The sequence below is a fragment of the Ammospiza caudacuta genome, chromosome 2 (assembly GCF_027887145.1).
Source record: "Ammospiza caudacuta isolate bAmmCau1 chromosome 2, bAmmCau1.pri, whole genome shotgun sequence".
In the NCBI taxonomy this organism is placed as follows: domain Eukaryota; kingdom Metazoa; phylum Chordata; class Aves; order Passeriformes; family Passerellidae; genus Ammospiza; species Ammospiza caudacuta.
In genome coordinates this window covers 1,934,866-1,947,323 of record NC_080594.1, presented here as the reverse complement: position 1 = coordinate 1,947,323, position 12,458 = coordinate 1,934,866, and the positions used below count along the sequence as shown (strand labels likewise).

General features: G+C 55.4%; 1 protein-coding gene across 1 annotated transcript; it reads left to right on the top strand.

Annotated features, from left to right (window-relative positions):
• The first annotated feature begins 4,604 nt into the window (after window positions 1-4,604).
• LOC131570864 (collagen alpha-1(I) chain-like) lies at window positions 4,605-10,936 on the top strand. Its single transcript, XM_058823255.1, has 5 exons — window positions 4,605-4,613; window positions 4,684-5,625; window positions 5,720-5,839; window positions 7,366-7,448; window positions 10,241-10,936. Exons 1-3 carry the CDS (start codon window positions 4,605-4,607, stop codon window positions 5,834-5,836), a joined length of 1,068 nt encoding a protein of 355 aa, XP_058679238.1. The 3' UTR covers window positions 5,837-5,839; window positions 7,366-7,448; window positions 10,241-10,936.
• The last annotated feature ends 1,522 nt before the right edge of the window (window positions 10,937-12,458 follow it).

Genomic DNA, 12,458 nt, shown 5'->3' with positions numbered 1-12,458 from the left:
AATTGCAGCCAGAGGCGCTGGGCACTGCAGCCTTTTGGGACACGGCGACTGAGAGGCTCCACGGCCTGATCCCGAGGGTTTTCCCATTGCTTCCTGGCGTGCTTAGCACCGGGCAAGGCATTACAGCCCCGCAGGCTGAAAATCCCATCGGAGCAGTTGGAATCACAGACGAGCACACAGAAACCAGGCTGGGAGAGGACAGGGGCTGCTCCATAGATTTATTTTTTACAATGTGTTTTGAATTGATACCAGGATCTCTCCCCTCCCCTCAGATCCCGTATCCTTGAGTTTTGAGTTTTCTCATAAAGACTCCTCGGCCTGCACTGGGAAATGATTCCGTGGCACCGGGGGAGCGGCGGGGTCTGAGTGTCCTGGGGCCGGTATGGGGGCTCCCCCTGCCCCGGCCGGTTCCCGGTTCCGTCCGTGTGGAGCCTCTCCGTTCTGGAGCTCCCGCCGCCCGCGGCCGTGCCGGCCCCGATCCCCGCCCCACACCGCGCCCGCCGCGGGAGAGGCGGCACCGCTCGGGACCCCCCGGCAGCCGACAGCGACAGGAGCCGAGCCAGAACCCCGGCCCATCCCGGCCCCGCCTCAGCGCTCGGGGCTCCGCGCAGCGCCGGGAGCAGCCCCGGTTCGGCCCGGTGCGACGGGCGGGGCCGGTGTGGGGGACACGGGCGGGGCCGGTGTGGGGGACACGGGCGGGACCGGTGTGAGGGACACGGGCGGGGCCGGTATGGGGGACACGGGCGGGGCCGGTGTAGGGGACACGGGCGGGGCCGGTATGGGGGACACGGGCGGGGCCGGTGTGAGGGACACGGGCGGGGCCGGTGTGGGGGACACGGGCGGGGCCGGTGTGAGGGACACGGGCGGGGCCGGTGTGGGGGACACGGGCCGGGCCGGTGTGCGGGACACGGGCCGGGCCGGTGTGCGGGACACGGGCGGAGCCGGTCTGAGGTGCAGGGGCGGGGCCGGTGTGCGGGACACGGGCCGGGCCGGTGTGCGGGACACGGGCGGGACCGCGAGCGATGACCCCGCCCTCATCCCGGGTAGGGCGGGGCGGACTCGGGGCGGAACCGGGGCTCCGTGAGGCGGGGCCGGGGGCGGGGCCAGAGCTACTTGAAGGCGGGGCTCGGGGGCGGGGCCAGAGCTACGTAAAGGCGTGGCTAGGGGGCGGGGCCAGAGCTACGTGAGGGCGGGGCCGGGGCTACGTGAGGCGGAGCCAGAGCTACGTAAAGGCGGGGCTCGGGGGCGGGGCCAGAGCTACGTAAAGGCGGGGCCGAGGCTACGTGAGGCGGGGCCAGAGCTACGTGAAGGCGGGGCCGGGGCTACGTGAGGCGGGGCCAGGGCGGAGCTTCAGGGGCGGGTCCCGCCTCCGGCTCAGGTGTGCGTGGTTGGGGCCCGGGACCGGCTCAGGTGTGCGGGACCCCAGCGCGGCTGCGCGGGGCGGGGCCGAGGTTATTTAAGATCCGGAAATCTCGTTAACCGCCATTTGCTCACTCGGAGCACGCTGCGGACGGGTGATTCTCGTCCCCGCTCCGCAGCTTTTTCTCCTCTCCTGTTCCCCCTTCTACCTTTCCTTTCTCCTGCTTGTATTCCCCTTCTTTCTCTGCTTTTCTCTCTCCCCCCTTTTCTCTCCTCTCTCCTCCTTTTCCCTCCTCTTTCGGCCTCCCCTCCTGTCTCCCCCTCTGCCGTTCCTTTTCCTCTCTGTATTCTCCTTCTCTCTCTTCCCCCCTTTCCTCTCCTCCTCTTTCGGCCTCCCCTCCTTTCCCCTCCTCTACTCTTGCTTCTCCTCCCCGTATTCTTCTTTGTCCCCCAGACCCTCCCCTCCTCTTCCCCCTACTCCTTTCTGTTCCCCCTCTCCCTTCTCTGTCCGCTGTCTCTCTGTCCCTTCACAGCCTTTCCTTTCCCTTGCCTTTCGCTTTCCTCCCTGCTATCCCTCCTCTCTTCCCGTTCTCTCCGTTCCTTCTTTCCCCTCAGCCGCGGGGCTGGGGGTGCCGGACAATAATAAAGCCCAGAGGGCCGGAGTCCGGCGCCCCCGGCCCCGCTGGAGCCCCGCTGGTGTCCCCGTGCAGTTCCACGGTTGAACGCAGGGGGCGCCGCCGGGGCTCCGCTTCCCCCATCCCACGGGGGCCCCTCGTTTGGAGGGGGTCCCGGGATGGGGGGTCGGGTTTGGGGACCCCCTAGTTTGGCGGGGGTCCCGGGGTGGGGGACACCCTCATTAGGAGGGGGTCCAGAGGGGGGGATAGGAAGGGGCCCCCTCATTAGGAGGGGGTCCTTGGTGGGGGGGTTAGGAAGGGCCCCCTCATTAGGAGGGGGTCCTTGGGGGGGGGGGGTAGGTAGGGCCCCCTCCGGAGGAGGGGGTCCCGGGGGGGGCGGGGCGGGCCCCCTCCGGGGGAGGGGGCCCCCCGGGGGAGGGGGGCGGGGCGGAGGGGGGGCATTCCCCCCTCCTGGCCCCGCCCCCCTCCCCCGGGGCCCCCTCCCCCGGACGGGGGTCCCGGCCCGGCCCCCTCCCGGGGACCCTCTCCTCCGGACCGGGGCCCGGGGGGGGAGGGGGGGGCGGGTGGGGTGGGGGGGAAGCAGAGGGGGGCACGTCACTCCGCGCCGTGACCCGTACGTACACGTGTAAAAAAAACACACACACGAACGGCCCTCCCCGTCCGGCCCCCCCACCCCACCCGCCCCCCTCCCTCCCCCCCGGGCCCCGGTCCGGAGGAGGGGTTCCCGGGAGGGGGCCGGGCCGGGACCCCGTCCGGAGGAGGGGGCCCGGGGGACGGGGGCGGGGCCAGGAGGGGGGAATGCCCCCTCCGCCCCGCCCCCCTCCCCCGGGGCCCCCTCCCCCGGAGGGGGCCCGCCCCGCCCCCCCCCGGGACCCCCTCCTCCGGAGGGGGCCCTACCTACCTACCTATCCCCCCCAAGGACCCCCTCCTAATGAGGGGGCCCTTCCTAACCCCCTACCACCCCCCGACCCCCTCCTAACGAGGGGGCCGCTGTAACCCCCCACCCCGGGACCCCCCAGTGTGATGTAGGGACAGCCGGAACCCCGGCGGTGTGGGGCGGTGCTTGGAACTGCAATGGGGGGACCCGCAGAGCGGCTCCGGCCCCGTGTGGGGACCCCAGCGGGGCGGGGGCGCCGGGCTCCGGCCCTCTGGGCTTTATTATTGCCCGGCACCCCGCGCCCCGCGGCTGCGAGGAGAGGAGGAAAGGGAGGAACACAGAACGAGAATAGGGGAGCGGGGGGGTACGTGAGGGGAAGGCGGGGAGTGGTCGGGGTGTGCGGGGCGGGGCAGGGGGCGGGGCAGGGGGCGGGGCAGGGGGCGGGGCAGGGGGCGGGGCAGGGGGCGGGGCAGGGGGCGGGGCAGGGGGCGGGGCAGGGTGGGCAGTGAAGGGAGAGGATGGAGGAATAGGGTAGGGCAAGGTAGAGATGAATAGGGTAGGGGTGAGTGAGGGAATAGGGAGGTGGGATGGGAGCGAGGGGCGGGGGGCGGCCGTTGGGGGGGGAGGGAGGGGAGGGCTAGGGGGGAGAGGGAGGGGGGGGGGTTTGGGGGGGGGTGGGTGTGGGGGGTGGGGGAGGGGAGGAAGGGAGGGGTGAAAGGAGAGGTGTAGAGAAACAGAAATACTAAAGAAAAGAAACGCAGAAGAAAGAGAAACAGAGATATAGAGCCCCGACCGACAGCAACCTACCCCGCCGACCTCCGAGGAGCAAATGGCTCCGCCGGGCCCTCCCCGCGCCTTAAATCCCCCAAGGCCCCGCCCCGCGCAGGCGCACTGGGATCGCTCACACCTGTGCAGACCCCGCCCCGCGCACGCGCACTGGGATCGCTCACACCTGTGCACGCCCCGCCCCTCGCACCTGTGCCGGCCCCGCCCCCGGGGCCACACCTCCCCCCCGCCCCCCCTCCCGCCCATAAAAGCCGGCCAATCCGCGTCCGTCCCGTTTCCTTCGGGGGATGCTCGGCTCGGGATGCTGCGGGAGCGACGGTCGGAGCGCTACAGGAGATCCGGATCAGGGGTTGCTGCTGGTGCTGCGTGGGGCCCGAGGTGCTCAGGTAAGACCGGGATCGGGCTCTGGGTCCGGGGGCTCGGGTCCTGGTCCTGCCGGTGTCTGCTGTGGGAGGCGGGCAGGGTGTGGGTGCTGGTTGAGATCGGGATCGGGCTCTGGGTCTGGGGGCTCTGGTCCTGGTCCTGCCGGGGTCTGCTGTGGGAGGCGGGCAGGGTGTGGGTGCTAGGTGAGACCGGGATCGGGCTCTGGGTCTGGGGGGCTCGGGTCCGGGTGCTGCTGGTGTCTGCTGTGGGAGGCAGGCAGGGTGTGGGGGCTAGTGTTGGATGGTCGAGGCGCGACTGAGACCGGGATCGGACCGACATCGTTGCAGGGGGGAAGATCTGCTCCAGGACAGACGCTGGGACCGAGCCCGGCACTGCTACTGCGGCTGCGGCCATTGCGGGGCTGGGGTCCCACCGGGGCTGGGTGATCGAGGCGAGGCTGAGCCCGGGATCGGACCGACATCGCTGCAGGTAGGAAGAGCCGCTCCGGGACGGGCGCTGGGACCGAGCTGGGCGCTGCTGCTCCTGCTCCGGTCAGTGCAAGGCTTGGGTCCCGCCGGGGCTGCATGGTCGAGGCGGGATTGGGGCTGGGATCGGGACCGGTGTCGTTGCAGGGGGGAAGAGCCGCTCCGGTATGGCTGCTAGGACCGAGCCTGGTGCTGCTCCTCCGGCTGCGGCCAGTGCGGGACTGGGATCCCGCCGGGGCCGGATGATCGAGGTAGGATCGGGACCAGGACCGGACCGGCATCGCTACAGGTGGGAAGAGCTGCTCCGGGACGGGTGCTGGGACTGAACCGTCGCTCCTGCTCTGGGCGGTGCGGGGCTGGGGTCCCGCTTGGGCTTTGGGCCGTGGGGAGCCGGGGCTATGATGGTGCTGGGCCGCCAGGAAGACGGCGCTTCCCTGGAGCAGCCCCTGGATCACGGCTGGAAACGGGTAGGGCAGGGGAATGGCCTGTGGCAGCCCCGGGACCCCCCGGGCCCCGCCGCTCCCTCAGCGCCGCCGCCCGTCCCGCGGGGCGCCCCCTGGCGGACACGGCGCCGCTCCTCAGCCCCGCGGGGACACCGAGCCCGGCCCGGCAGCGCCGCGGCCACTGCGCTCCCCAGTACCGGGACACCGCACTGCCCTGTGAGAGCCACAGCGCCCGCATCCCCCCGCTCCGTGTCCGCATCCTCGGGGGATCCCCGCCGAACGAGCGGGGCTGGGGCTGCTGCTCCCGCTGCGGCTGTGCCCGGTGTGGGCCTGGAGGAGGCCAGAAGCCCCCGAAGCGCTGGCAGCCCTCGCGTCCCTTGGGATCTGCGGGAGGAGCTGTGCCTGCAGCGTGCCGAACACACGTCCCGGTGTGGGCACCGGGGTACCGGGACAGCGCTGGCACAGACACGGCTGAAGCGCTGCCTATGGCCCCTCAGCCAGGGGCTGCTCTGAGCAGGCACACGGAGATACCTCAGCCCGGACAGACACCACCGACAGCCCAGAAGGACCCCAAGGAGCAGCGGGCATTGCCTGGAGTGGAGACACGGACCGTTTGCAGAGGGGCTCAGACAGCAGTTCCCGTTTCTGACCTCCCAGAGCTCCCACACAGCTCCCAGGTATGTCTCAGCCACCCCAAATCTTCGCTCTCCTTTCCAGCCCGAGGCCATTGTCCCTCAGCAGTACTAACACCAAAGCCATCTTCCCTCACAGATATTGAATCCCATGCAGTATACCTGGGAGATGCCTCAAAATCAGAGGTTCAAGCGGGATGAAGTTTGGAACTTCCCAGGGAGCCAGCTGAAGTGCAGAAGTGAAGGAAAACTTTAGCAGGTGGGTCCCACTGGAGGTGTGCTGAAGGCAGGGATGTGCATCCCTTTCCTGAGGGGAAAAATGTGCAGAGGCTGCTGCTGAACCTCTGAAAGGAGCTGGGCTTCTTCAGGGAGAGGTGTGCTGCCTCAGCACAGGCTGGGAGTGCATCCAGCCACTGCCTTGTCCTGCTTCAAAACATCAACTGGAGCCCGAGCTCCAGGAGTGGGGGTGAAATCAGCTGGGTTCCAGGGAACTTTGTCCAGTGACCCCAGGGACATCAGTGGAGCTGGGGGATGAGGGTTTTAAATAGCAAGTTCTATGGAGTATAGACCCGTCCTTGTCCTGATCCCACGCAGCTTCCCTGGAACCTCTGCTGGCTCCTAATACAGCTGGTGTAAAAGTGGTACCTCTGTGTGGGAATTTCCACTCTCCATGAGGCGCTGTCAGGTTATTCCAGCAGGAATTCATCAGGGAATGTGGGGCTGTGGGTGTAACTCACCCAAACTAGCAAAGCTGATACCAAACCCCAAATCCAGGCACCCCAAATCCAGACACCACATAGAGAACAGTCTCTGTGCTGCCCTGTCAGCTAAAACCCCTGGGCTGGGAAATTTCAGCAGCCAAATACATGGAATGCTCTAAATCCCAGCAGCCAGCATTCCCCAGGGGGACAATCCAAGTTCCAGGGTGGCAGCCGGTGTCCTTCCCCTGCTGCTGGTGGGACAAATTCCCCTCAGAACGGGCAGGAGCCGGGAGCAGGAGGGGTGGGAGCGGCATGGGGAAGTGCCAGGAGATGAGGCCGCTGGAATGCTGGCTGAATCAATGCCAGCTGGGAACATTCCTTCCCTGCAGGAACCAGAGCAGATCCCTCCTGGCCAGGCTGGGGGGCAGCTGCTGGGTCTGCTCTGGGGTAGAACCCCTGCCCTGCCAGCAGCGCTGACTCTGCTTTCCCTCCCCGCTCCTGAGGGTGTCGGGGCTGCCGTGAGAGAGCTCAGACCCAAAAACCCCACAGCCCACAGAGTGAACGATCCCAACAGAGAAATGCAGTGTTGTGATAGAAATTTTGTTAAAAAGGCTGTGACAACACGGTAATGGGATTCCCAGGAACCTTCTGGTTTGTTCCTGGGTCTGTTTTTATGTATTTTTAGTCCCTCAATGGGCAGTTTGTAGTATTTATTCTGGGACTCCGGGGTTGAGCAGGGTTGGCTTTGGATTGGCCTTCACCTCTGCTCCCCCTTGGGCCGAGCTGGGCGGACTCATCCCCTCAGCTCTTCCCTCCAAAACACCCCTGACTCATTTCCCTGCAGGTGACCCCGGGTTTTGCCCCAAGCTGTCCCCTCCTCACCTGCCCTTGCCCTCACGGTGTCCCTTCTGTTCCCCACAGTGCCCTGGGGACACCAGGGAGGTCCCTCTGCCTTTCTCCTGCTCCTCTCCAGCCCCGGCCGCTCCTCTGCTCGCTCTCTCTGCCCCTGTCCCACACGGCAGGGCACAAAAGGGGAAAGGGGTCATTAATTCAATCAATTCTGCAATTAATTAATTATTTCCAGCTCCCCAGTGAGAAGAACATGAACTCACAGCCACCAAGGCCTGACAGGTTCCTGCAGTGAGAGCTCAGCGCACGTCCACAGAGGTAAGTCCAGCATCTGAAGGAAAAAACAAAACACAGGAGAAAAATGTGAGTTATTTTGCTTCTAAGTTATTTCAGGTTCTTAGAGGCCAGCCAACATTTGGTCTTGATTTTGGTTGAGTGAATTGTGAGCAGTGGGCACAGGTCATGCCATTCGTGGGGGCAGGAAAAGTAGATTGAGCTCACCTTATTTCAAGTTACTAAAAAAGATTTAGAACTCTTTAAACACAACACCCTTCAATTACCATAATGTTTCTTCCTTGATTTTAACTGATTCTCAGTACATTTTATAGAACTTAAAACAACACCTCCTCCTTAGCTGACTCATAAAACATTAGACAAAAAGTCCTAATACCAGTCCCAGGCTTACACAAGAGACCTGCCCCATAACGAAACAAAAAAATCAAACTAATGCACCAAAAGTAGACATTATTAACATTAAAAATATAATTAAACCATATCTAAAAATAACTCCAAATTTATTTCCTCCAAATACCAAATACTCTTCAAATTCTAAATCAAAAACTCTTTAAAAAGTAACAAAAACCATTAAAAATTATTCAAATATCAAAAACCTATAAATAAATATTACTCAAAGCCCACAAAAATATAGAACATTCTAATCAATATCGTAAATACAAAAAAAACCCCACTTTACAAATTAGTACCATTCTAAATAGAACATAAAGAAAAATCTTTTACCAAGAAACATAGCTCCCAATAAATAAAACCACCATGTAAAGATGTAGGTAGTAATAGTAACCCAACAATCTTAGGTTTCTCCAAAACAATTTCAAAACTTCAATATTTATAAATAACAACCATCAGTAACTCAAGTATTAATAAAATCAAACACAATTAAATTTCACTACATTTAAGTCTAAATAGTCTTAAATTTCATTTTATCGCTGTAATGGTCTAATAAAATAAGGTTTATTATTCCTTATGATCAGAAGTAATTAATTCTAAATCTTATTTAATGAAGCTTACCATAAATTTTATTATAAATCATTTTTCCAAACTATAAAGTATGTAGTTAATTTTCTTAAAAAAGAAAAACAACTCCAATTAAAACAACTACAATAAAACTCTAACAAACACCTACTCATTATTACATCATCCATTTCATAAAAAAGTCTATTCTTCATTACAATGTCTAGTTTTTATCTTTTATAAAGAGCACCAAAAAAATAGCAATTACTATTAATATCATACTATTTTAAATTTTTTACTCTATTTCCCTAATACATAAATCTTTTTAGAAAGTTATCTTAGGTTCTCCAAACACTTAGTATTAATAGACTAATTATAGAAAATTATTAAGTTTATAATAAACATTATTTAGAACATATTATTAGAATATTTACAACTGACTTTCACATACTTCACCATCTCTTTATATAATTACCAAAACCACATAATTTCAAAATCCCACTTTTTTATTCTCTAACTACTTATACATCTCTGAAACCAAGTGAACTCCCTAACTAATCTCTACACTAACTCTGTCATTTAGCATATATCATAATTTTAAATATTTTTCAAAGTTAAAAAAAACTTTATTAAAAACCTCCTCCAAACGATTAATCTTATAACTTTCCTCAGTTATTATTACATAAAGACTTCTATGAAAAATCCAAATACAACATGAATTGATTTTTCTAAGTTTCATACTAAGTATTCAGCCTCTCCCCTGCAACTACATTTCCTCCACCCTCACACTCTCAAAATCCAAATCCAAATTCACAATCCTGTCTTTAACCTCTTTCAAATCTTTAAAAAATAAGTTTACTGTACTCAAAACATCTCTATTCTAAAAATACTTTTAAAAACCCAATTATTATTGGGTTTAATTATTGGGTTTAAATAAGATTTAATTAATCTTTAATCCTAAATTTTTTACTCATAACTACTATTTTTAATAACATTACATAAAAATGTATTAATGTATTACATAAAAATAAATTTCAAATAGTTTTAACTTAACAATTCAACTTTATCAATATAACAACTAAACCTATTTTTAGCGATTGTGTAACCTTCCACTAATTTAAAGTTTATCAACTGTTACTAACTCTAAAATAACATACAATATTTTAATACTTAATAAATATATAATTTCACACGTTACTAATTATATATAATCTAAATAATTCCTAATTATTTTTTCTTTACTGCATACATTATTTTAATCTAATATTTCTCCATTCTTATAACAAAAAAAATTATGATAATAATATCTTAAATAAGTATCTCACAAATCTCTATGCAATTTTACAAACCAAGATGTATCAATAGTTTCTCATATGAAAACATAACGTTTACTTACATCTCAGCAGGTACAAAAACGCAGGTAAATTTCAATAGAAAACATAAAACCACATCACACAAACAAACACACTGACCACTCCAGCACTAAAAAATCAATGGAAATAGAAATGGAAATTACACAAAAATCCCAACATACACCTAACATCTTGTATTACACCCACCAAAAACTATTAAGTGTCTTTATAAATATAAAAATCAATAGTATAAAATTCTTATTACATAATAACTTAAAAATATAAAATTCAACCAAATATTATGCCTCTATTTAGTTTGTTGACTTTTAAGTATACAACTTTACTAATTAACCAGCCTAAACCAAACATTTAAATAACTTCAAATAAAGTTTCAAGTTTAAATACTTTGTATTTGTCACTACTCAAAAAAATCTGTTCTTTACTTACCTAATCAATATACCAATTACAAATTATCCATATAAATCTATTAATAAAAATTTCTTAATACAGAGAGAGAGGGGAGACGTGGGAATTGGAAAACCAGAAACTTCCAGAGACACCCAAAGATTGGATCTGCAGCCTGGGAAGAAGCTTGGATTGATGTGAAAATACAACACACAGGCATTAACAGGAAAATAATACATAAAGCAGGTAGAGCTGTGATGGCTTCTAATTAATGGCCAATCACACCCAGCTGGCTCACACTCTGTGTGCCAGCCACAAGCCTTTGTTATTCATTCCTTCTTTTTCTACTCTTGGCTGGCCTGCTGATGAGATCCTTTCTTCAATTCTTTCAGTGTAGTTTAATGTGATATATACCATAAAATAGTAAATCAGCCCTGTGACCCTTGGAGTCAGACCCTGGTCCCTTCCCTCCCCCTGGCCCCTGTGAGCAGCCCCAGGCTGGGCTGGCAGCAGTGGCATCCCCAGGCAGGGAATGCAGCACAGGGGACAAGAGGAGCCCTGTGTGCCTCTGACTCACCCACAGCAGGGCAGGGCCTGAGCCCTGCAGGGCAGAGCCTGTGCTGGGGCCTCTTGCCTGTGGCTGCTCAAACACCAAAGCTTTTGGCAAAGGGGGCAGGAGGTTGGTGATTTGTCCTGGCCTGAAAGAGAGGAGGAAAAGAAAATTATTGCACTGTGGAAGTCAAAGGATCCAGCTTTCACACTTCTGCTCTGAGGGCTCACTGTGGAGTTTTATCCATGGGAGGTGACACCAATGCAAACATAAAAGTGCCCTTTGCCAGCATTTCTATTCCTAACCATTTCAGACATTAAAAGCAAGCTCTTTTTCTTATTGCAATCTTTGCCTCATTTTACCAGACCCATTTTTATCTCACATCTCACTTGTCAGTCCTTTAGCACTGGGCTTTGTACAAAGGGAGAGTGCCTCACAAGCAATCCCAAAGAGAAACCCCTCCAAAGCTGCCAGGGCAAGGTTCCAAGGCACTCCAGAGCACAGCCAGCTGTTCCTGCCCTGCCAGGCCACACAACCCTGTCCCATCCAGCTGGGCTGGGCAGCCAGGCAGGGGCTGCCCTTCCTCCCAGGGAACAGAGAGACAGCCTGGGCAGCACCTGGGAACAACAGGGGAAAGGCAAAATGAAAATGTTTACCGTCAGAAAATGAGTGTCTGTAATCAGAGCTTCTGGACAAATTCAGTGACAGCACTTTCATGTGATAAATATGGGCCCTGCCCATCCTGGCAGCCCAGGTGAAAGCAGGAAGGAGAGCTACAGGAACAGCAGGAAGGCAGAGTCCCTTACTTGGATGGATTTACCAAAGTCTCTTCTGCATTGTACACGCTGCTCTTTAAAAGAATGGAGTCCTGCTACAAAAATGACATTTTATCAGCCACAGCCAGGGCAGGGTGAGCTACAGCTGCAGAGCCAGGTGTGGGGCAGAGCTGGAGAAGTGAAGAACAGGGAATCATATCAAAAATAAATCTTGTTCAGATTCACCATTGCTGGGAACAAGGAGAACACGCTGTCCTGGATGCAGCAGGGACACAATGGCCTGGTTTGGCTGTTGTCCTTTGCCCCCAAGCTCTGGCCTCACCCCTCTCCAGAGGAGCAGGGAATTCCTGCAGGGTCAGGGGACTCTGCTCCCACTCCAGGGATGTGCCCAGCAAAGGAGGGAGCTGTTCACAGTGACTGAGCAGTGAGGAGCTGTGCCACGGGCAGCTGGGGCTGGGAATCCTCACTCAGGATTGCACACTGGATGTGCCAGAAAGCACATGCACTCACCTGTGCCCATTTCTGTCATGTGTCAGTCAGAAATCACGTAACCAGCACCTTGCTCCTCACTGCACCACTTAGAAATACATTAAAAACAGAAAAAACCCAAACAAACCAACCAAACAACAGCCACAAAAGAGAGGGCTCAGTGCAGCACCATCTCACTGTTCTGCTCAGGGATGGACAGAAAGGAGGAGGAAAGCTGTTCTTCCAGTGCTGCCAGGTCTGGCCCAAGCAGTCTGAAACAGCCAAAATTGCCTCAGCTGCAGCTTCCCCCCTTGCCCTGACTGGTGAGGGACAGAGGCACCACAGAGCCCAGGCTGGCAGCACTCACACCCTGCCAGCACAGACATCTCCATGTTCCATCTCTGGCCAAACAGCCCCAGGATGTTTCTGCTTTCCTGCCAGACTTGGCAAATGTCACTGACGTTTATGCAGGCACAGACACCCTGTGTGGCTCTGGGGCCAGAGCCCCTTTGGCACAAAAACCCCAGAG